Source organism: Geospiza fortis, unplaced genomic scaffold, assembly GCF_000277835.1.
Source record: "Geospiza fortis unplaced genomic scaffold, GeoFor_1.0 scaffold43, whole genome shotgun sequence".
In the NCBI taxonomy this organism is placed as follows: Eukaryota; Metazoa; Chordata; class Aves; order Passeriformes; family Thraupidae; genus Geospiza; species Geospiza fortis.
This window is the reverse complement of record NW_005054431.1, coordinates 1,753,022-1,777,701: the sequence shown is the minus strand read 5'-3', so window position 1 is coordinate 1,777,701 and position 24,680 is coordinate 1,753,022. Positions and strand designations below refer to the sequence as shown.

The 24,680-nt window shown below is 42.8% G+C and overlaps 1 protein-coding gene across 1 annotated transcript in view; it reads left to right on the top strand.

Annotated features, from left to right (window-relative positions):
* RASGRF2 (Ras protein specific guanine nucleotide releasing factor 2) overlaps positions 1-24,680 on the top strand; it is a 152,377-nt gene that overhangs the window by 58,020 nt on the left and 69,677 nt on the right. Inside the window, 5 exon segments of the mRNA XM_031061921.1 lie at positions 11,923-12,029; positions 20,544-20,691; positions 22,181-22,270; positions 23,446-23,699; positions 24,596-24,675. Coding sequence (XP_030917781.1) covers positions 11,923-12,029; positions 20,544-20,691; positions 22,181-22,270; positions 23,446-23,699; positions 24,596-24,675 — 679 coding nt within the window.

Here is a 24,680-nt window from a genome sequence, read left to right as displayed (position 1 = left end):
AACAGCACAGCCGGGGGGGTCGGGCTGTGCTCCAGGGAACAGGGACAGGAGCAGAGGGAACGGCCTCAGGCTGGGCCAGGGCAGGCTCAGGGTGGATTTTGGGAATATTCCTCCCTAGAAAGGGCTGTCCAGCCTGGCACAGCTGCCCAGGGCACGGGTGCAGTCCCCATCCCCAGAGGGGTTTCAAAGCCCTGTGGATGTGGCACTTGGAGACAGGGGTCAGTGGTGGCCGTGGCAGTGCTGGGCTCGGATCTTCGAGGGCTTTCCCAGCCTAAACAATTCCATAATTCTGTGATCTCTGCGATTCTGTAGCTCCTTGTGGTCTGTCTGGTTTAAACCCCTTCCCCTCTCTCTCAGGGGTTTCAGTGTTTGGGTGGGTGGGAGGTTCTGCCACAGGGTGAGAGCAGGGCAAAATGAAGGCAATGAGTGGGGAAGGGATTAAACTTCCTACCGTCAGTAATTTACACCTTTGCTGCTGAAATAATAGTGCTGGAATGACAGGTGTGGCTGAAACCAGAGTTTGTGGGGGAACAGAAATCCAGGCATCCTCTGTAAGATGGGAGGAATTTCTATCCTGTTATCAGAGAATATGAGTAATTGTTGAATTACTTAAAAAGCAAACTTCAACATGTCCTTTGATATATCATGACACTAATTTGGGTGAGTATTAGGTATATTGTCTCAGTGTTTAAAATACTCCACACTGAAAAACCTTCAAACTGAATCAACTCCAAAATCTCTGTTACTAAGCTATGGAGTGTAGCACAGTTAGTATGACTGGGGACATATTAGTAAAAACCTGAAAAGAAAACACGTGCTGTAGTGCCAGGTGGGTAGATTGTTAAAAACTGAATGTGTGCTTAAGTGGGTCTTTGACAGTCAATATTATAAAATGTGGGTTCTATCTGTAATGGCACTGGTTTTACAGCCCTAGCATAATTTCATTTGACATAAAGCCTGAACACATTTCAGCAATCTCCGGCCACATTTTGAAAACTTAATTTTCAGCTCACAATTGGTGTAGTGCAACTCAGTTCTTACCCTTTTTATAAAACGTTGGTGGCTGTAAACCTCGTCAGTGTGAGATTTTTTTCTGTATTTGCAAGGTGAAGTACTGGAGTATTTACTGTTACAGCATGGCCAAATAATGTCAACAGTTAAGGAAATGTCAAACAATCTTTGTGCAAAACCAGAAATTGAAAATGGACAGTCAGAAGTCCTGGGGATTAGGGAAGCATTGTCATATGATGGAAACATCTTAATTGTTTTATGGCCAAGGTGAGGTGCATCATTGGTTTGTGTTTGTTTGGTTTTTTGTTTTTGTTAGGGGTGGTGGTTTTTTTTTTTTCTTTTGTTTTTGTTTTGTGTGTGTGTGTATGGTCATGTTTTTTTGGTTTTTGGTTTGGTTTGTTTGGTTTTTTTTGTTTCTGTTTTTTGTTAGTTTTGTTAGTTTGGGGTTCCTTTCATTGCAAATTTGGAGAATTCAAAGGTCAGTAGATTGAAGAATGTGTGTAGAAATGTCATGGAAATTTCATCTACATTTCTTGGTGGGTGAGACAGGACAGGACTCAGTCACTGGATCTTTGATGCGCTGAGGTGAGGCCAGTGTTTTATCTCCCTGTGCCTCTGAGTGAACCCCATCTGCTCAGGGGGTTGGTGCAGTCCAGACCATCCCCTGGGGGTCTGGAACGTCCAGATGTGCTGGAACGTCCAGATGTGCCGAGAGAGGCAGTTACAGGTTCCCTAAACGGGAACTATTCTCCTCACAGTCCTGGGGGTGAGGCTGGGAAATGTAATTTTAGTGAAGACGCTGCTCCTCTGAGAGCTGTGGTTGGAGCGGCTCTGTGTTCTGCTCCATGGCCTCTGGAATGTCTTTCCCTGCCCTCCTGGCTTGGATCCAGGTGGCCAGAGCAGCCAGTGGCGGGCTGTGAGTCCAGGGGAGGTGGAGGTCGAGGCTCTGGTGTTGCAATTACCTTTTCTTGCTCAGAACCAGAGTCTGTCGCATTTCTTGCCAATTTTTTTACAAAGTTGTAATGAGGCTCTGACCCTTCAGGGCTGCTTAACCACAGAGTGTGGCTGTCAGGGAGCATGGTGCAAACAAAAGGTGTTTTCCTGTGCAGTAAAATTTCATTCAGGTGTCATGAAAACCTTGTGTTTTGCTCTTTGCTGTGGTCTTTGATTTTCCATCAGAGCCCTGTCAGTCTCTGGCGTTGGTGTGTGTCTGTACCAGCCTTGTCCCTCATCTCACACAAAACTGCAGTTGCTTGAAATTTCAAGTGTTTGGTTTTTTTTTCCTTGAAAATGTTTATAGATAGAAATTATTATATATAACAGGGGTGTAACAAGGTCTGAGATGTGCTGACTTCTTATTCGTGCCTCCCTATCGTGTGTTGGCTCACTTCAGGGAGAGAAGCTCTGTTTATAGCAGTCTTGAGTTGAACTCTTTTACAGCAGATCTATATTTGGGCATCTTTGCACATATCCTGGTGTCTAAAATGGGCACCATAATTCTTACCTTGTAGAGGAGTTTGGAGATTAGTTACTGTCTGTAAAGAGCTTTGAAAATGTCAAATGCTGTGTTTGCATATTTTGAGAATATAATTAGAAGACAGTCAATTAATCTTCTTCCTCTAAATTAATACATTAAAATTGTTTGCTCTGTAGAAATTGTTTGTGTGAATGCTTAGGGGTGGATTTATCTTTGTTCCTTTTTATTTTTGGTACATATGTGATGGTGTTTGCTGAGGAAGCCAGGCTTCACTTTTGCAGCACACAGTATAGGAGTGCAATCTTCCAAATTCCAGGCTGTTCAGATAATTGCATTATTTATCTGCCTGCGCATTCTTTAAAATGAAGCTGCATGTTTTCAGCAGTGAGGGTAATTTGTTACCTAGAAAATTTTAACTTGGGCTCAGGAGGGTTTTTCATTTTTTTCTGTGTTTATTTTCTGTGTTAGGATGGATAAAGGAGGGTGTGTGTCTCATCTTGATCCTGTATGTTTGATGCAGGAGCTCTCTGGAGAGATTTTTCTGGTCCATATTACATAAGTAATCAAAATGGAAGGTTATAAATGTTTGTTCTGGCCTTTAAAGTCTGATCTTTTAATTAAAATACAGGGATGTCTTCTGCAGGGCAAACCTGATGCTGAGGTTTGTGTCAGAATCGGTGTGGAGGAGCTCGCAGCACTGCCAGTTTCAGAGGAAAGGGCTGGAGAGCTCTGGCTGATCTTTGGACAGGGAGGGGGAAGACTGTCAGTACAAGGAGAAAGGTTAAGGTTGTGACAACTGGTGAAAAAATGAGACAGTGTGAAAAAAATAAAGAGCAAAACACAGAAAGCTTTGAGTCCTGAAAAACGTTTAACACTGCAAATGATTACAGTACTCCCTTTGGTCTGTTTCTGTCTGTTTTCCCCATCTGTCCTTTTTGTGTCAGCTTGAAAATCACATTTTCTATTGATGCAGCCACATTCCTACTGATACAGCTCTATTTCTACTACTATATTTACTTATATTTATATTTATATTTACTTATATTTATATTTTTATATATTAAAAAAAATGTTTCTACTAATTTATTTGTATTGTGTTCAGTTATGTGGTAGAGCTGCAGTCCTGGTTCATGTCACCTGGGCCATGCTTGAGGGGGGACCAAAACTTGGAGTGAGTTGAGTGTTCATTCCCTCCAGTTTGGGCCAAATGGAAGTTGCTGAGACCCTGAAATGGGGCAGGGGTGAGGAGTGAAGGGCTGTGCTCCCATCCCACCTGCAGCAGGGAAAAATGGGGATTTCTGTGCTCCTTCTCCATCACTTGCACTGCAAACATTTCACTGCCGGAGTGTCCGCAGGTGCCTGCCCGTTTGTTCAGCTCTCAACATGAGTGTGTATGTCCTGAAAAACCTCCCAAATTACCATCAAACCAGCACTTTCCGGGAGTGGTTGTTCCTTTGCCAGCACAAGGAATGTTTTAGAGAGGAACCCAAGCCTGGAGGGAGCAGAGGCAACAAGTGGTGGCTGGAATATTTTTGTGTTTACGTGTGAGCTGCAGCTCTGAGCGCTGTGTCCTTTTCCTGGTGCTTGGGAGGATCAGAATGCTGGGAATGGGGTCGGGGGTGAGCACAGGGCTGGCTGTGTCCACCCCCCAGGTCTTTGGAGCAGTTCTGTCTGTCTCTGGGCTCGGGCAGGCTGGATTTGGCCGTGCTTTGTAGGAGTTGCTCTCCACTTTTCAGGAATGCAGCCTGCAGAAGTGTCCTCAGGGCACATCTCAGCATCAGTCACCTGGGGAAATGAGATGCAGAGATGTGTCAGTGGCAGCCCCAGGAGCCCTGGTGCTGGTGGGAGGGAGGCAGCAGCCCTGGCAGGGCTGTGAGTGTTGACTAGAGACTGTGCTGTCACTGCAAGGCAGCTCTCAGGTCCCTGGGAAGCAAGTGGCTTGTGGTTTCTGGCAGCAAATTCCCACTGGGCTGTGTCAAATGCACTTTGAGATGAAGGTACCCGTGTTCAGTTTATTATGAGTGAATAATTTAGCTGCACTTACTTGTTGTACCCATTCCTGTAGGTTTTACTTGTTAAAATTTTCCTTTCATGTGGCAGAATTTTCCCCTGTTGATAAACTGCTGCTGAAGTACAAATGGTCTGCATTGAAAATAGAGCAGATGGGGCCATATTAGCCTGGTTCTCTCATCCATGAAAACAAGTGCTGTAACCATTGTAATTTGGTGTAATTTCAATGCAAGTCAACAGTGTTGCAGGAGAATTTAGGTCCTCAATGACCTTTGTGTATTCCTTGACTTCTGTTTTGCATGCAAGTTGGTATTTTCTAATTGACAGAGTAAGAGTTTATAACACAGGGGGCATTTATGTGTAATCTCCCTAACTGGAAAACTGTTGATTGCATAATTACATATAATTACCTCAGTTGTTCTTGGCCTGACAATATTTGCAGGATGGCTCAGGAAGGCAATTCACTGTCAGATGTCAGAATAGATTTTATGGAGCAGGTTGGCACTTGATTAATTCAATATTGGCTGAAGAAAGGAGACATCAAGCCATCCCATCCCTCACCCAGTACAAGATATTTTGTATTTGTCCAGTTTGAAGCTAAACCTGGAGCAGATACCACAGCCCATCTCTGAATATTCTCAGTGTGGGAGATCCAAATCAGCATCTTCTAATGTGCTCTAGGCAGATAAAAGCCCTATTCTAATTTCCCTCTGAAATATTTTTCTCCCTGGTTCTGTTCAGTATCAGATGTCTACCTATCAGGGATGATGAAGTAACACTAAAATTGTAAAAAAACCCCTCCTTAATCCCCAGGTGTCACCAGAAAGAAACACGGAACCTGAAATACTCCAGTGTGTCTCTACCAGGTTTGCAAATTACTTCTTTATTTTTTTAAAGAATCAAAATTGAACCCAAAACCATCAAGAAAAACCCCAGGAAACTTGTTAGAGCCAGCATTTTATGAAGGCACCAGCGCATCTCGTTTATAATCAGGTGCAGAGCAATCTGAAGGCTGTAGAAGACTCTCATGCCACCAAGGGAAGTTTTAATTAGCCCCTCTAGGACTATGAGAAAGGCTTCGACCAAAGGTCCAACTGCTCTAATTGCCTGTGCCACACAGTGGCTGTGAGGACATGCTGGGGAAGGCATCTATTTAATACTTTTACTTTTCCCTTCCCTCTGCTCTGAAAGGACTTTCCAGTTATTTTCAGCTTCAGGACTGTTTGCATTACTAATATGTGAATTCTGTGTGTTTGGTAGCCCAGAAATCCTGCACAGTGAGCCCTCTGCTCTCCCTGCACATCACTGCCACTGCATTTACTGCTTCCTTTGTCACATAGCAGCCCCAGACTATCACCAGCTCTGTGAATAACCACTTTCTTCTGTTTGTTTTGAAGCTGTTTTCTCTGACCTTTGTTTAATAGATTTTTTTTACTTTTACTTGGAAAAGAAGTAGACCTGTGACACTCTATTCATCCACTTTGTACACCTCCTGGTTTTGCAGGCTCCTTTTCTATCCCCAACGTTGTTCCTTCCATAGAATTACAGAACATTCTGGTTGGAAGGGGCTTTTTAAGGGTTTCCTAGTCCAACCCTCCCTGCAATGAGCTGTGATTTCCTCACCTTGATCAGGTGGGTCAGAGCCCTGCCCAGGCTGACCTTGAATGTCTCCAGGGATGGGGCACCCACGTTCTCCTGGGCAGCCAGGGCCTCACCACCCTCATGGTAAAATACTCCTTCCTCATATCCAGTCTGAATTGGCCTCCTTCTTCTCAAAGCCATCATCCCTTGTCCTTTCTCTGTGCTGAGGGGTCCCACATTAAATTTTTAGTTATCCAGCTGGGACATACCCAGCCTTTTCCACACCGCTTCTGTTTTTTTCTGAACCTTTCCCAGTTTATGTCTGTGTGAAAAGTCCAAAAGTGCCCACGGTACTCAGGATGTTCCATAGTGTAACTGCCTTGTTCACTTTGTTCTGTTTCTTTCCCAGCCATGCCTGTAGTCTGACTTGCTTCTTTTGGCATGTCTGAGCATTGGGATGGTGTTTCCATGGAACCTTTCCTGGGACCTTGCTCCTGAGTGGTGCTACCAAGCACAAAGTCCATCTTCCCACACGTGAAGCTTGGAATGTTTTTCCTCATGTGTGTCATTTTGCATTTGTGACAATTAATTCTGACTGCCCTCTTGCTCTCCCAGTAACTCAGGCCTGTTGAAGTTCTTAATAATAGATTCTCATCATTACTATCTCAAATAATTTACAAACTTTGTCATCCTTTGTCATGGCTGTCCCAGTCCTCAACAGAATTCCCTGAGGAAGTCCTTTGATGACTTTGTTTCATTCTAAGAACTGACAGATGGCCCAATAGTCCAACTGATTCCTAGCTTTTGAGCAGATTTTTTTTAGTTTTTCTTTTATTTCATTTTTTTTTTTTTCATCTGTGGAGTGACCTTTTTCTTTTAAGTCCTAGATGCTTAAGCATGTCCCTAAATGTCTGTCAAAATCGCTGTGAAAACCATTTTTATTGCAATTCAAACACCTGTTGGCCTCTCTGAGAGCTCCTCTGGGTTTACAGGACATGCCATCCTTGTACAAAAACCATCTGACTCTTCCCAAATACATTGTGTTAATTCTGATGTCCACTAATCCTGTTCTCATTATAGCTTCTACTAATTGGTGTGATACAAGCATGAAATGTGTTGGCTCAGAAGATCTCCCTGGAAACTTCAAAATGAATTCTCAGTCCTGTCATCATTCCGTTCTCATGCTAATTTAGCAGCAATGGGGTGTGGATTTCCTGCCAGGAGTGGTGGCACAGCGAGTCCCAGCATGGGGGAATCTTCCCTGGCAGAGAGGAGCTCTCCTGCCCACCATGCTGCTGGCACAGCCATGGAATTACAGGATGGTTTGGGTTGGAAGGGACCTTAAAGCCCATCCATCCCACCCCTCCATGGCAGGAACACCGGTCCGGGGCTCCCCCAGCCTGGCTTGGGGCGCTTCCAGGGATCCAGGGGCAGCCACAGCTGCTCTGGGAGCTCCATCCCAGGGCCTCCCCACCCTCCCAGAGAACAATTCCTTCCCAATATCCCATCTCACCCTCCTGTGGTTGAAACCATTCCTCCTGTCCTGACACCACACATTGTTGTAAATGATCTCTCTCTGTGAGGGATTGCTGCCTTCTCCCCTAAACATTTCCCTCACTTCCACATATTCATCCTTGCCCACTTATTCCCTCCTAGAGGTGCTGCCTTCTTCCCTTCATTTCCCCTTCTTTTCCTTCCCTTTCCCCAGGATGTGAGTAATACAGAATACACATTTTGCTCTGTGTTTCAGAAGCTGGGCAAAATACTGTAGAACACATCTGAAAACTCCATGAGTTAATGTGTCCTTGGATAGCATAAGCTGCTTTGATTTAGACTGCAATTTGCTGCTTTTCCTTCTGGGATTACTGAGGAGTTTTCAGTTGCTGCAGCGATTGTTCTCTTTTGCTCAGTAATTTACTTGCATTTCAGGCTGCACACAGGCTTCCAGGTTCTGAAATGAAAATGCCTTTAGAAGTCAAGAACAATAAATATTTTTAGCTTGTCATGTTAAATTTTAATTAATCACCTCTGCCACCATTTCCAGCATCAAAGGTTTGCAACACACCCTTGCAAACATCAGGCAGTAAATGTAAGCCTTAAATACATGGCAAATGATAAAGCTTCCTAATGCCTCACATTGAAGACTGGCTTTTGTTATGGCTCTTAATGTTTTGGTAGCAATCTTGGTACACAGGCAAAATTTCCACCATTGTTTTTCATCACTGTATCCCGTTCTTATCAATATTGATACCTGTAATTTGCTTTTTAACTTACTCTCAACATCCTGCTTGAATAGTTAGGCCAGGACTGTAATAAATCAGTGAAAAATCAGGAAATAGCACCTGGCCAGATCATGGCACAACTAAGTTTTAAAATGACAATTTCACAGTGCATTATTATAAATTAGTTTTATGTTTAGCAAGGAAGTCTTAGGGAAGGGCAGTTGCCTGGGGCATCACCACTCATTGACCTCTGTGCACTGAAAAGCAGAATTTCTGTTACAAATCTATCATTTGGGTTAATCTTTTTTTTTTCTTATGGGGTTTTTTGGGTTGGCTTTTGGATTTTTGCTTTTGTGGGGTTGTTTTGTGTGTGTGTTTTTTGTTTGTTTGTTTGTTTGCTGTTGCACTTTTTTCTGGTGAGAGTTTGTTTGATTGATTTCTTTTTTTTTAGTCAGAGCAATGTTCTTTCCCCTCTGAAAGGGAAATGTTGGAGCTGCAGAGGTTTTGCTGCCTTGTTTTGAGTGCTGCCATCCCTTGGGCAGGTTTGCAAGGGCAGAGCTGTGCTGTGAGCTGCTGGGCAGCCCAGCTCTGGTGCAGGATTTCCGCACCCAGAGTCTGAGCCTGGCTCCAGCCTTCTCTCTGCAGCAGGCACCCATCAGCTCCTCCCTCACTGCTCCTTTCACTGCAGGGAGAAACTCTGGTTAGCCCCAGGTAGGAGCCAAGGAGTGACACACAGCAGTGCTCCTGATGTCCCTCAACTCCTTCCTTGGCTCTCAGTCACGCCTTCATACCTGTGCCAGGTACCTGAAGCTTCCCCTCCTCTTTTTTTCTCCAACTTTACCTTCAAGAACTCGGCCAAAGGTGTTTTTATGCAAATGAAGCCTTGCCGTGAAGAGACGCCTTGAAATGAAATTACTTCATTTGTTTTATGTCAAAACACAGATTGTTCATATTACCCTCTATGATTCCAGTGGTTTTCAGAATAAACATAAACAAGAGAATTGTCTAGCTGAAGTTGAAACACAAGTGCGTTCCTGATATCCAACAGACGGGATAATGATGGTGATGAGGGTAGTTGATGTAAATAGGTGCTACAGTGCTTAAATATTTACTGTTTTCCCTTCACGAGAAGGATGGTGTGTATACAAAAGGGTGTTTTTTACCTGTGCTGTGCTGCAGTGATGTGCAAGCTGAACTGTTTGGCATTGAATGGCAGTGCTAAAATTATATTGTCTCTGTGTAATTATATATACAGGCCCACTCACATACATCACTTACTGGAGAATGTAATAGTGCATCACAGACACCATCTTATTTTGTTGTAGTAAATTAGTTTTTTAAATGAGCAACATTTATTTTGAAAAAAGAATTTAAAGATGACTTTGAGATTCTTTTTAGAGGCATGTTATGGTATTTTTCTTGCACTTTTCTTGCTCTAGAATTGACTATTTCTAGAGCATGAAATGAAGTGAGACCTGATGCTGATGCTTGAATGCAATATGCCTGTTTGGGGGGCTGACAGATGTAGATGATTTCAAAACAAATGCCTTCTGTAATTTAGCTTTAGTTGCCATTGGATCCAGAGCTGCTGTGGTTGCCCTCTAAGTTAGTTTAAATGCATGCATTTTCTTGGTCTAACTGTGTGTTTCTGGCGTGCCTGTCACCATGGTAACTGCACACCTCTGAGTTTAAATTCTGTGACATGAGATCACTGCAAGTCTTGCTTTAAAGAGGTCTGAGTTGCTCCACTTGAAAAGTAGGGAGGACTCTGATATTGTCTCTCCCTTTAACTTGAATCCCCACACAATGGGATTAAATCCAGTGCTTGTCTGCACTTGTGTCTTTATTCTAATTTTATATGTAACAGCTTTATGAAACGCAAATAACTTGTTACATAATATGCAGTGCTGAACAGTGTGATTTATCTTTAAATATGCTTTTTAAAATAGACTATTCCACTCCATAAACAGAGCACATTTGTGTGTGATCTTGCTGCACTTTTTACTGTGCTGTAGGTTATTTTCAACTGCACTGTATTGTTCTAAAAGTTTTTATCTTTCACTGCTATGGAGAATCCTATGGACCTGATTAAATGGGTTTTTCCTTCTGATTCATGATATTCAGGTTTAAGTGATATGCTCTGTTGAAACCCCACAGGTTATAAGATTGTCCTTGTACTAATTTATTATTCCTTATTGGGGCTCTAGAGCAGTTTAATTTCTGAGACTTAACATGTCTGAGCCTGAACTTCATTTAGTTAAAGCCTGTTAAATGTGAATGCTGCTTCTGATTTGGCCTCATTTTTGTTGTGATTATCTGTAATCCTGCGGTTCTGGTGCTCTTCTGCGTGAAGAGTGCTTTTTATATTCATAGTGGTGTTTAACAAACTAATACAATGCACAAGTGAATAATTTCTCCTCCTGGAATGCCTTTTTTTGTGCTCATGCTGCTCAAATGGACGCCAAATGTAGGAGTGCTCGAGTTTGGCTGTTGGAGCCCAGACAGGAATTTCTGTTCCCTGTGCACAGGTGTGGAGGTGGATGAGGGCTGGGGGAGTTCTGGGCAGTGAGGACACTGGAGGGATCCAGATAAGTTCAGTCAGAATTGCTCCTGAATGACCTCAGACCCAAACCCAGGTGTTTTTATGACCCTTACTTGTCCTCCTGCCTGTGAAACACCTGGATTTCTAAAGGGTGTGTTTAGGGCACTTGTGGAAATTGAAGTTGTGTTTAGGTAGAATATTTTCTGACCTGTTTTCATCGGAGCTGGAAGAAGCCTGTTTGCTGCCTGGCTGTAAGCTGGTACACAAGCTGTGCAAAATAAGGTTGTAAATATCCGTCCCTGTCATGTGGGAGCTAAGGTGGCTCTCCCCTCCCCACCAGCTAAATCTGTTCATGCTGTGTTCTGACAGTGGCAGAAACCTCCCTGAAAGTTCTGTGGAGCACACCAGGGCAATGCCCTTCATGCAAGAAGTGCCGGATTTTGGGTGAATAGCATTTTCTTGTGAAAAAAAAAAGGTAGTTGCCATATGGATATGGGTGAGACTTCTTGAGAGAGGGGAAAACATGTTTTGGGAGTGTGATGGATGAGAAGGGTCCCTGTTCTTCTGGGAAGGTGGGCAATAAGCTGGAGCCAGTGCACAATCTGCATTTTTGGGAGGAGGTGTTGGTGGCTCCAGAGTTGGATCCCCACACTGGCTGAGGGAAGTTTTAGGTTAAAAAACGTGAGGGAGAACTGCAGACACCCCACTGTATTTCTGTTATTGTACTTGGCTGTAGGAGCTCTTTAGGGAATTGTATTTTGTTGTCTTGGATGTGGAAGTTTAAGAACAATAACTTAGCAATAAGTACATGAAAGCTATTACCTTGATACACAGGGGAATATTTTCAGGGTAGTTTTAACTTCAATCCATGTTTCAAGACTAAAACTTAAAACACACCTTCCTTGGGCTGGCAACACACTGGGCTGAGTATAGAAAGTCTTCTGATGGTTTTTATTTGCTGCATGGGAATTTTGTTTTGTTTTGTTTTGTTTGTTTGTTTTTTGTTTATTTTTTAAATTTTATATATCTTTTCAATTTACGAGTTTCTGACCCCTTTTTTCCTTTGTTCTGATTTGCAGCATTACTTTACTGTTCTCTTTGGCCATGAGGGGCAGAAGCCACTGGAGCTGCGTTGTGAGGATGAGGTTGATGGAGATGAGTGGGTAGAAGCTATTCACCAAGCAAGGTATGGAACTCGATTTGTGACCTTCTGATCCATTTTATTATAGATAAATGGATAATACTTTGAGAACCTAAACTCATCTTCCAAACAGAAAGAAATGATTACATGTATTAGCTGGATGTTGTTTGCAATTCATGAGTACCTTATAGGAAAAAAACACCTTTAACATTCAATGCTTATTTCACTGTCTTTTATCTTTCATTAGCAATTATGCTGCAGTTGAAATTAGTTCAGGAAGAATATATTATTTTATTAGAAAAAGCCCTAGGATTAGTCTTCTGTTAGAGACAAGCGTGTCATATGAATGAGGAAATTAATGATATGACAGATGAATAAATGAGTTTTTCCTTAAAAACTCTTACAGAAAATAAGTGTAAGAAAGAGGACGTCAAGCCATTAAGATGATGAAGTGCGACAAATAAAATTTTGACTTTGAAACCGAAATTCTGAATGACCTGAACCACAGTGTTGTGAAAAGGCATGTGGTAGGACCTTGAGCCATGAAGTAGTCTGTGCTTGAGGAGAGGCCTGGGTGGCAAGTGGCCACGGTTTAGGTGTAATCTAAAGTAAAGTCATCTCACTGAAGGCCTGAGGAATGCAGGAAGTGTGAGAAACGGTGCTCAATCTTCAAAGTTTTTAGAAGTTTAATAAGGGATAAAAGGGATAAAATCCAGTGCTGGGGTGCTTGGCTATTTGCTAAAAGCACACCACTAACTTAAACCATGTTCTCTATGTACTGTTACATTACAGGGGTGCAGGCATATTCATAAGAGTTTGAGTTGGATATGTATATATTCAAACATTCCTTTGGGTTTAGATGTTCTTTTGCTTGGTTTTAACCTTTGGCTTGTCTTCATGCCATCTTGTAAATTAAAGCAATATATTTTATTTCTTCTTGTGGTTCCATCCTGTTGTTTTTACACTCCCTGGTAACGAGGAGCCAGTAAATTGGGTTCTGGTTTTTGTCACTCTTATTTTACCCCTCAGATAGTCTACAAATGCAAGGAACCACATACTTATCTTACACCATTCTTTGAGTTAGTTACATAAAGGCATGTTAACATCAGAAAGTCTCTATTTTAATATTATACTATGGCCTAAGATATAATATATTTATCAAATATTTCAATATTTATATTTAGATTTTAAATTTTTACTTCAATATTTATCAAGTATTTCTATAAGCTATACAGTGCATACCTAAACGGACAGATTATACTATACCAAAAAGCAGCTAAAAGTAATCACGAATTGTACCATGTCGGGATCTTTGTGATCAATAATGACTTGCAAAACAAAAGCTAATACATAAATGTGAAAGGCAATAACTGTATTTGTCATTTATAACAGGAGGCAAAGCTGCTGCCGAAGTGCACTTTCTGCAGCCTCCTCCCATCCACACTCACCTCAGCTAATCTGCAGTGCCATGGTAACGCACAAGGAGCCAGGCAGCTCCCGAATTGCTTAGGACACGAGCCATGTAAACACAAGTGATTCTGCTTCAGAACTAAAATTGAACATGAGCAGCTCGTAGTTTTTGATTTAGGGCTTGTGAAGTGAGGCCCTGGGGCTGCAGGCCTTGTGCTGCCTGGGCAGCCAGCTTTGGGAGCTATGTCCTCCTCTGGTGATGCCTAGAGCAAAGGCTAGACAGAGTTAAAGGAATAAAGTGGGTATTTATTAAAAGGCCTCAAAGGATCTACCTTGCGCAGCACAAAAGTCTGGCCAAGGCTCCACTCAAGGTACACCCAAGGTGAACCCAAGATGGACCCAAGATGAACTCAGAGACACAAGTTTTCACACTTTGATGATTTTGGTCCATTTCCATCCTGGGGTTCAGTGTCCACTTCCAGCTCCAGGTTCTGCAGTCCCACCCTCCCAGGTTGCTCTCCTCCATTCCCTGCTGTTTGCACTTTCTGGGCTGAAGCTGCAGCGGTGCCCTTGGTTCTGGGGCTGGGAAAGGATTGTTCTGTGTGACTGGGCTGTGAGGAGAACTGCTGACGCTTTATACGGAGTTCAGAGCTACATCCTAATGTAGTGCAGAATCTGGAAAATATGAAGGCTAAAACTTAAGGTATCGCTGGTGCCACTGAGTGGAGCCCTGTCCTCTCCCAGGCCAGCCCTGCGGGTGGGCAGTGGAGCAGCTCTGGGTGACCACATCAACCCGTGCCCTGGGGGACCCTGGGCTCAGGGCTGGGCCAGTGTCCCCTGTGTGACACCACAGCCCTCTGCTGCTGCAGGGCTTGTCCTGGTCTGGGACAGCTTTTGCAGTGCAGTGCCCTGGAGTGGCTGCCTAGAACAGAGGCTGGATAAGACTGAGAGAATAAAGTGGATATTTATTAAAGGTCTTCAATAGGTGCATTTTGGGCAGTTAGAAACCTCCCAGAGGCTGCATCCTAGATGGACAACGGTCACGAGTTTTTCACACAATTATAAATTTGGCCCATTTACATTTCAGGGCTTAATCCTCCAATTCCAGCTTCAGCTAATGAAGTCATTTACCCCAATTTGCTCCCCCCAAATCACTTTTGTTTATACTTTCAGGGCCTGAGGCTGTAGGGTGCCCTTGAGTGTCAGGCCCAGAGGGACTGTGTTGTCTGACCAAAATGTGAAGACAGTAGCTAACACTATGTATGTAGTTTAGAGTTATACCCTAATGCAGTACAGGATTTGAAAAATATCAAACCCTGCCTGTGCTGTGCCTCGGCTCCATCTGGGCGCACAGGGGCCTGCAGAGCCATCCCTCAGCCAACCACCCAGGCCTGTGGTGTTCCCAGAAGCCGCTTTTGTTTGCTTTGCATTGTGTCAAGCAGAGCACCCTGGAGTTTCTAATTAGTCACTAAACCGTTGGGTTTAGTAGAGTTTGGTTTAGTTTAATTTAAACCCTTTCCAGCAGCTGAATCACCGAGTCCCTGTTGGTGCAGCCCGGCCTTGGTGCGTCCCCAGCGCTCGGCTGGCCCGGCTCGGCCATGGCTGGTGGTCACACACCCGGGCCAGGCTCACACCTCCAGCGCTCCTGTGTGCCCCTGGCACTGCAGAGACCTGTGGGCTCGTGGTCCCAGCTCCAGCAAGGGGCGCTGAGAGCTGCAGGGGTGCACACATGGAGTCCCCTCACCAAGGAGAGGAGCGAGAGGTGGGTTTGGTGAGAAGGCACGATGGGTAGTGGTGGTGATGTGCAGATCATGGCCAGACAAGTGTATTGATCACTGTGCTTACTTGTGATCCTTTATCCCCTTTTATCCCCTTATCTCTGTGTTTTCCAAAGCTTGCTGCTCCTCAAACCTATTCCATGCCTCCCTTTCCCTGCCTTTTGTTCCTGCACTTCCATAACAAGCCTTGTACAACCCCAAAATGTTCTTCCCTCTAACCCATAAGAAGTTTCACACCCCTGTGGTTGGTGGCTGCTCTCAGCCTGAGAGGAGATGAGGAGAGGCTTTCCACAGACTCTGGGTACACCTCATGGCAGCTTTTCATGAGCTTCCCTCTGAAAGGGGGCTCCTGAAAAAGAGGGAGAATGATGTTTTACATGGGCAGATAGCAAGAGGATGAGGAGGAATGGTTTTAAACTAAAAAAAGGACTTAAAATTGATATTGGGAAGGAATTGTCCCTTGGCAGGGTGAGCAGGCCCTGGCACAGGGTGCCCAGAGCAGCTGGGGCTGCCCCTGCATCCCTGGCAGTGCCCAAGGCCAGGCTGGGCATGGGGACAGTGGGAGGTGTCCCTGCCATGGCTGGGTGACACTGAGTGGGATTTAATGTCCCTTCAACCCAACCCATGCCATGAGTCTGTGATTCATGGCTCCTCATGCTTTGAGTCCTGTCTCAGTTTTGCACAATGGGGTAGGGTGCCATTCTCCTCCAGCTTGTTTGTGGATGAATTCCTAAAGGGTTCAGATCTGACCATTCCTAAATGGTCAGATTTTCCTGGCTGGAGCGCCAGGACAATGGGAGCGGCTGGTTTTGGTGTGAGGTGTGAGCCTGGTGGGTGACACATTGGCTGGTGAGAGGTGTTTCCAGCACAGTCTCCATCCCACATGACAGGGTGGCCTTCCCTCCCCTCCCACCCTTCTCCTGAGTGAGCCATTCCCCACGGATGTGGTTTGGGTGCTTTGGTTGTTGGTCCCACTTTTCCAAAGGCTCTGTCTCCCAGCTGGCATTTCCCCCTCTCAGTTAAAACGATCGTGTAGTAAAAACCATTTGGGGTGTGGAATCCTCCTGAAAGTGCCCTGTGGCTCTGTCTGTGCAGGGATCCCTCAGAACCCTGGATCACACCCCAAGCCACCTTGCTTGGAGCTACAGGGGTGGATTGGTTATGTTCTAGTGCAGCTTTTACTGTTCCCATCCCTGCTGTGGCTGTGACTGTGCCATCAGGCTTTAAAACCTGTCTGGAAGCTCTTTCTCCTCTGTTAAGGAGTCCTGCAGCAGCTCAAAGTGGGTGTGGGGAAAATGCAGGCAGTTTCTTCTGCCTTGCAGACAGCCAGAGCCTGGTTTTCATAAGGAGTGAGTTAGGCTGTGCATTTTGCTTTTCAAGAGGGTGGTTTGATGTGGCCAGACCAAATGCCTGCTTCTCCCAGCAGCCTGAGCAGCTTTAGTGCAATTAGCTTGGACTGCTCCAATGAACCATAACTCTGGTCTCATTCTGGGACAAAACTCAAAAGTATTTGCTGGTAGCACTACTGGAACTTGTATCCTGGCTTGCTGCCAGAGGCTAAAATTTCTCCAGTTTTCCTGGGTTTTCTGAGTATGTCAGACTGAATGGTGCAGCAGGTTTTATCAGGGTTTTATTAATTTCTTCCTCTCTCCATGTGGTGGGTGATGGTCAATCAGAAGTTCTTGAAATACCTGGTTTGAGCCCTGTTCCTACAGATGATGGTAGTAGACAGGTTCAGCCTCAGCTTTTAGGATGTTTTAGACATTACAGAATTGCTTCCCTCAGAAAAATATTAATAAAACGTCATATAAGCTGTGGTTTGCAGCAGTTGTTTCTTTCTATTAAATGATACCCTAGACAGAAAACCAGACCTAGACTGGCTGCTTACAAGTTGTTTTATATGTTTTCCTGTGTTGCTTTGACATCTGAACGTTTTGTTACAATTTTCTCTTACAAGGATTTTTTATACATGTGTGTTCATGTCAGTCTTGAGACCCTGTCCTCTTGTAAGGCTCCTGGGATTACTCTGGATGTTCAGATTAACACATTTGGACATGGTGATCTCTACTCAGGCATGCAGAGAGATGGATGGAAGGGGCTGTTGGAAGAATGTGAGGTTTATTCCAAAAGCCTCTGATTTTTCCTTTCCCAGCAGTAGTTTTGAGAAGGAAAATGGATTTAGCCTACTATAAGTTAGTGTAGGTGTACACAGTCTTTTCTAATTAACTCTTCTTCATACTGCTAATTATGGGAGTGAAGGAGATGTTGTTTGGTTTCCAGGCTGGGTCTGACATTTTAGACAGCAAAAAGCCCCCCCACTGAATTGCTGTAAGAGCATCTCAAAAGAACAAAATCTCCAGTCTTCCAGAGCAAAGTTTCTTATTTCCCAGTAAAGCAAAGCTGTCCAGCTTAATGCATTTAAAGAATCCAAGAAATACACATAAATTTCTTCCCCTAAAGGAAGAAACAAAAAAGTGAAAGAGAAGCAGTGTATGTAACAATATATTGGATCCTACATCAGCAGTTCATCCTTGTGAGTCTATGTCCTACTATTTTCCTCAGTTTGAATAAAACCAAAGTGAAACCCTTCAAATTCTCTATTGAAAATGATTGGTAGCAAAACTTCTAGAATATTTTGAAAATGATAAATAGGCAAAGAGAGTGTTTCACTGGTCTGGATTTGCTTTTAGGTGGGAAAGACTATTTATATTAAATTTAAATCAAAGCACTTCATTACATATGTTGCATATAGTTTTATCTTAGTAATATTGTAAAACAATTAGTGCTAACTGAGACATAATTAGTCCTTTTGATTCAGACAATTTCTTAGAATGTACAAATGCCTTTTTAGGGTGCAAAGAGGTGAAGTACTCCGGTTTCTGAAGAAAAACCCCAGAATTCTTGCAAAGCAAAGCAAAACAAAACAAAACAAACAAACAAACAAAAAAAATTGAAGAACTAATCTCATACTTTACTGCTGTTTCTTGCGCAGCTGAATGATAAGTGGATTGCTTCATGATAGATTTATTTATGTGTGGTTTTTACTTCTTGAAAGAGGTGCCCTGACCTTCCTTTTTCCAGTGTATTGTTTACTTCTGCAGCAGTCAAAATACAACAGCAAATGTAATAGAATTAAATTCCCTTCTTATTCTTTTTATAATCTGTACAAGGACGAAAAACCTTTGCTTTATGGTAGCTGTGGAAACTTATTCTAATTATTTTAAATCCAAGCTTGTTTTCCAGGTTAGGTGTTGAATTCAATAGCTGTGGTTAATATTGGCCCCCTTCAGTGTGGAGATGCACTAACACTGATTGAAATACGAGTAAATATTTACAGAAAAACTACATTGTAGATGATGCACATTACTGCAATTTTAGGAACCTCACAGTATTTTATAGCAAATATTCATTGTTTTATGAGTCCTGTAACAAGTAGGAAGATATTTAAAGGGAAAAGATTTGCAATCCCAAAGTTCCTTCTGTTAAATGCTGTGCTCAAACTCAGCAATGGAAAAAGATGTGATATCAAACAGTGAGAGATCCCTTGTCAATGATTTAGGGCCTCCATTCTGCTGTGTTTTGTTTGGTCTTTATCTCATAAATTTCCATTATTCTCAGAGGAACAACCTTCCTAAAACTCAGGGTAAGAGGCAGCAAAGTGTCTTGATTTTGCCGCTTCAGGGTCAGTCTGGTGAAGATGCTGCATAGGGAGAAACTTACTGCTCCTCTGCCTGAGGCTGGGAAGCATTTCTGATGTGGGGCTCTGATTGTGGCATCTGATTGCACTAGGGATATTGTCCCTTTGCAGGGAAAAGCTGCCCAAGAGCTAAAGGAAAGACTGATACTGTGGTTCCTGATACTGATTGGATTAAAGGCATTTATTTCAGTAATTTTAAAAAGGCCTAAAAAATAAAACGTGTTAGCGCACTGAAATGACAGTTTTGATGGGAATTCTTTCATAAATTGATCTGGCAGATGGAGAGGAATAGTTCTGATGAAGTGCTACATGCTCCCCCAAGTCCTCCCAAAAGATGGGAAAAAATCAAGACCTTAAAATACATAAAACAAAATGAATTTACTGAGTTCTTTGGCCAAGCATGAGAATTAGAAGCTCATAAAAAGTGCTGTTATCTTGCTCTCAGTAGCTGAATATTGTGAAACTGGATACTGTTGCAGCAGTGTCTAAAAAAGGATGTTAAACTGTCTCAGTCTGGATGATTTGGTGATTATGATTTGGGTGGTTTATGATCAAGCTGCATATTATAACTTAAGCCAAAACAAGCGTGGCTCTGCAGGCTTATTGCCACTGGGGCTATGTTATCTCTCCATGTCCCATGAGGGGGTTGTGATACCTGAAGACACCTAGAACAGAGGCTAGGCAGAATAAAGAAATAAAGTAGGTATTTATTAAAAATATATTAGGCTGGAAAAGGATTGTTTTGTCTAAGTTAGCTGTGAGGAGATATAACACTTTATATGAAGTTCAGAGTTATATACTGATGCAGTTCAGAATCTGGAAAATATGAAAGCTAAATCTTAAGGCATCATTTCCTCCCTTTAGAGGCTTGACAAAGCCTCTACCTTGTCGAATTTCTATTCTAAATTTCTACTAATAATAGATATTTAATAATAGATAAATATCTAGCAACAGTAAATATCTAGCAATAGTAAATATCTAACAACAGTAAACATATAACAACAGTAAACATATAACAATAATAAATATCTAACAATAGTTATGTTTTGCACAGTTGGCTATCATGCCAAGAAGAATAACGATTATTATGTGTGGCATTCACATTTTCTGAAAAATCCCTTCGCCCAGGATTTTTCTCCTGGGAAGCTGAGAAGCCTCAGAGAAAAGGAAAACAATTCTTATCTCATTTGCTTCTCCTGTGTTGTGCTCATGTGGAATGTGTTTGGAGATTGTTTACCCACAGGTGATTGTTCCATTGGATTCTGCTGTGAGTTGTTTTCACTCTTTGGCCAGTCAGGGCCAAGCTGTGTCAGGACTCTGGAGAGAGTCACGAGTTTTCATTATTATCTTTTTAGCACTCAGTAAGTATCCTTTCTGTATTCTTTAGTATAACTTAGTACAGTATTCTTTAATACATTATAGTATAATAAAATAATAAATTAGCCTTCTGAGAGCATGGAGTCAGATTCATCATTCCTTCCTTCATCAGGGCACCCTGCAAATACAATAATTCTGAACAGTTCTTTAGGCACAGAAGAGGAATCATTTAAAACATGTTTTCACCTGAACCAGTCTCTGTTTTTACAGTTGTTTGAGGAGCAGAAGCCTTCTTAAACTAAACCCACTAAAACCCAGCATGTGGCTGTCTTTAGTGACCTGTTCTTTCCCTGGCAGCTACTCAGACATCCTGATTGAGCGGGAGGTGCTGATGCAGAAGTACATCCACCTGGTGCAGATCGTGGAGACCGAGAAGGTGGCGGCCAACCAGCTCCGGCACCAGCTGGAGGACCAGGACACCGAGATTGAGAGGCTCAAGTCAGAGGTGAGTGCCAGAGCCATCAGGCACTCACTGACTGGAGTCTTCTGCTGGGTGCAGGGCTGTGGGGATGCTTTGGGAGGCTCCTAGAGCAGAGCTAGACAGAGTTAAAGGAATAAAGGATTTATTAAAAATCCTTCAAAGGATCTGCATCTTGGGCAGTACAAGAGCCTGGCCATGGCTCCACCCAAGGTGTATAGCAGAATTAGGAGCCCCTGATGCAGAGAATGGTTGGCATCTCACTCCATTGATTCAGAATGCTGAACAATTGCTTTATTAAAATTAGATTACATTAGATTATAGACATACTACACTAAGGAACACTAAAAGAATACTAAAAAAAATACTGAAGAGAAACCTGTGACTGTCTGAGACAGCCAGGACACAGCTTTGACCCAACAGGCCAATTAATATAAGCAACCATCACAAGAATCCAATTAAGGACTCCCTTCAATCTTCCTAGCATATTCCACATGTGCAAAAACATCAGGAGCAGAGAATAGAGATAAGAATTGTTTTCTCTTTCTCTGAGGTTCCTTGTTGCAATTCCCAGGAAATATCTTTGGGAAACTGTGCTTGCCTGCTCTCTATGAAGAGAGCTGCGGCTACAAAGGTGCACCCAAGATGGACCCAAGATGGACCTCGAGTCATGAGTTCTCACACTTTTATAAGTTCTGGTCCATTTCCATACTGGGGTTTATTGTCCAATTCCAGCTCCAGTTGTGCAGTGCCACCCTCCCAGGTTGCTCTGCTCCATTCCCTGCTGTTTGCACTTTTTGGGGCTGAAGCTGCAGCGGTGCCCTTGGTTCTGGGGCTGGACAAGGATTGTTCTGTGTGACTGAGCTGTGAGGAGAACTGCTGATGCTTAAATGGAGCTCAGAGTATGCAGTATAGAATCTGGAAAATATGAAAGATAAAACTTAAGGCATCAGTGATATTCAGTATTTCTGTAGTATTCTGTGAAAATGGCAGAACCCAGTGAGGTTAATATATAACAGTCCCCCAGTGACTCCTTAGAATTATAATTTTCTTTGAAATATTGAGGTCTGTTGGGCTGATTGGGTTACTTTTCCTGACATCCTGTCACGTTTTCATCCCCCTAAGATGACACACTGCTTTGCAGAGTGGGTGTCACTGATTTCACTGTTTCCTCCTTGGGTTCAGGTTTGAGTTTGGCTGTGATGGTGTTAAGGACTGTCCAGGACCACTCTGATTCCCTGGATGTTGTTAAAAACCTTGTTGCAGTCCCAAGCTGATAAAGCCCAAAAGGCACAGTTAGTTTTGGGGGCAGCACCTGCTGGTTCTGGGTCCCCCTTCCAGCAGGACAGGGATCTGTACTGGCCTGAAGTGCCCCAGTCCCTGTCCCCGAACGTGTGCTGGTCATTCTGTGCCCCTTCCACAGGCTGGGAGAAGGGGAAATTGTTGTTCTGGTAGTTCTCCAACCAAGGGTTTCCTTAACTTGAGGAAGCATTTAATGAGTGTTTGGTTTTGTCAGATTGTAGCACTGAATAAAACAAAGGAAAAAATGCGACCTTATCAAGGCAACCAGGAAGATGAAGATCCAGATATTAAAAAAATTAAGAAGGTAAACATGAAGTCTTTGTGCTTAAAGGGAGGAGGGTGGGATGAGGGGTGTGCTTCCATTTTTTGGTCTATTTTTTGTAGTTTTTTTTATTTTTTTAAGTACAGTAGAATAGCAAGTTTTTCTTTGCCCTGCCCCTACTTAAATCTCTTCAATTACATGTATTTTTGTGTCACACTTAATCTTGTGATGTATTTGCATGAAATCCTTTATGGAACGTGTCGGGTTTCTGTCATTTTCTGGGGTGTGCAGTTTGAGCCAGGGTCAGCCCTGAGCTGGTAACTTGGTGTGAGTTTTCCTTTTCGTGTAGATTAGCCATTGTTGCAGAAGCTGGGAATGCCCCTTTTAATAGCAAGAGAGCTTTGAATCTGTATGTAATTCACTGTATTCTGTGTCTTGGTCATTTTGAAAGCTGGGCCCCTTTTATTCTAAGTTATTTTTTCAGAGTAAACTGATACCAGTGAAATTTTGCACTTCTCATTCAAGATAAATGATCTCCACATCAAGATCAGGGCACAGACATAATGAAATTTCCTGTGACCAGATGTAGACCTCTTCTGTAATCTTTAATCCACTTGCACCTTCAATAAATATTGCGCTTAGTTAGATTTTTCCGTGACATAGAAGTGCTTTTTAAGAATGCCAAACATCTGTCTTTTTGAATACCATATTTGTTACCTTGGTGTCTGATACCAAGCAATGCATTGATACCTAACTTTAAATACCCATGCCAAATGTTATGTGTTCAAAATGGAAAGCAAAGTGAGCTTAAAAAATAATTTAAGAATTCTGCCAATAATGATATTGAGTCTGTGCTGGACTGTGTTACCTGGAGGTATTGCAGGATACCTTTGGGGTACAAGAGAAATGTTCTAGGGGGAGGAAGAAGGAACTGCACTCGTGCTGATGGGAAGGGGACAACACTCCAGCTGGCAGTGAAAGATTCCCTTTTGTGTATGCCATGTTTTACAGTCTGTTTCCTGGCAACAATTATGACCCTTAACAAACAGAAATGTAGAATATATTCAATTACAAAACAATTATATATTGATAAGGGAACATTTTTATTTTTGAGCAAAGACTTTTAATTTTGAGGGTTATTTCTACAGTGAAGAGCTTATGATAAGTCACATAATATGTTTTTTTTAACTTTCTTTTCCTGCATGATCCCTTTTTAGGTTCAGAGCTTTATGCGGGGCTGGCTGTGCAGAAGAAAATGGAAAACCATTGTCCAAGACTATATTTGTTCTCCTCATGCAGAGAGCATGAGGAAGAGGAACCAGATAGTTTTCAACATGGTGGAGGCTGAGTCTGAGTACGTGCACCAGCTTTATGTCCTGGTGAACTGCTTCCTGCGGCCCCTGAGGATGGCAGCGAGCTCCAAGAAGCCGCCCATCAGCCACGACGATGTCAGCAGCATTTTCCTCAACAGGTATAGGGGACCTTTTTGGGAACTTTTTTGTTGGTTTTGGAGATTTCTGTGGCTTTTTGTTTGGTTTTTTTTTGGTGGGTGTCCCTGACTGCTTGTTCCCATTCTGGTTCAGCTGAAGGCAAAGTCCTGGCTCCTGTTTTGGCTCTGGTGCAGGTGGTGTCACTAAGCCAGACACTTTTCCAGGGCTGAAAGGCAAAGGTGCTGCAGGTGATGCTGCTGGAAACCAGCATGACCTCTTTACCTCCCTGCATTCTGTGTCTTCTTCTGCTAAAGGCAAAAAAAGACAGATGGTGCCTCTTAGGGCAGTTCCCATAATTTTCTGTCACCTTTCCTGTTTCTTTTTTTCTCTTAAGAGAGCAAAACTGGACTTAGTGGCCTCATATGATCCTGATAAGACCCTGAGGATGAGAATGTCAAAGCTTCTATTTTCTGTTGTCCTGCCTAAGGAATCTCCTTCCCTCTCACTTGTCTTTTCATATCCTGCAAAAAAGGAGTTGTTCTTTCATTAGGCATCCAAGCACTGCTGTAATGAGCATGTTCAAGAAGCCCAGGAGGCATCTAACATTAGATACAGTACTGGGATTGCATCCAAGCCTGCCCCAAACTTCTGAGAAATAGAATATGTTCCTTTAGTCATGAGGCAGGTTTCCTTTCCCTTGCTAGAATATGAATATGATGTTAGAATATTTATATTGAATACTATGAGTTTTTTAGAAGCACTGAACTAGTATATTTAAACAATGCAATAAAAGGAAGCACTTATTTCCATAACAATAACTGTCTTCTGTTTTTTTTCTAGCAAAGAGCAAAAGAGGAAGAGATGTTTCTCTGTGAATTATTAATCAGAAAATAAAACCAGAATTGTCTTTTTGTTTGTTTAAATGCTTGTTTTTCAGTGAAACAATCATGTTTCTTCATGAGATATTTCACCAGGGCTTAAAAGCAAGAATAGCTAACTGGCCTACCTTAATACTAGGTAAG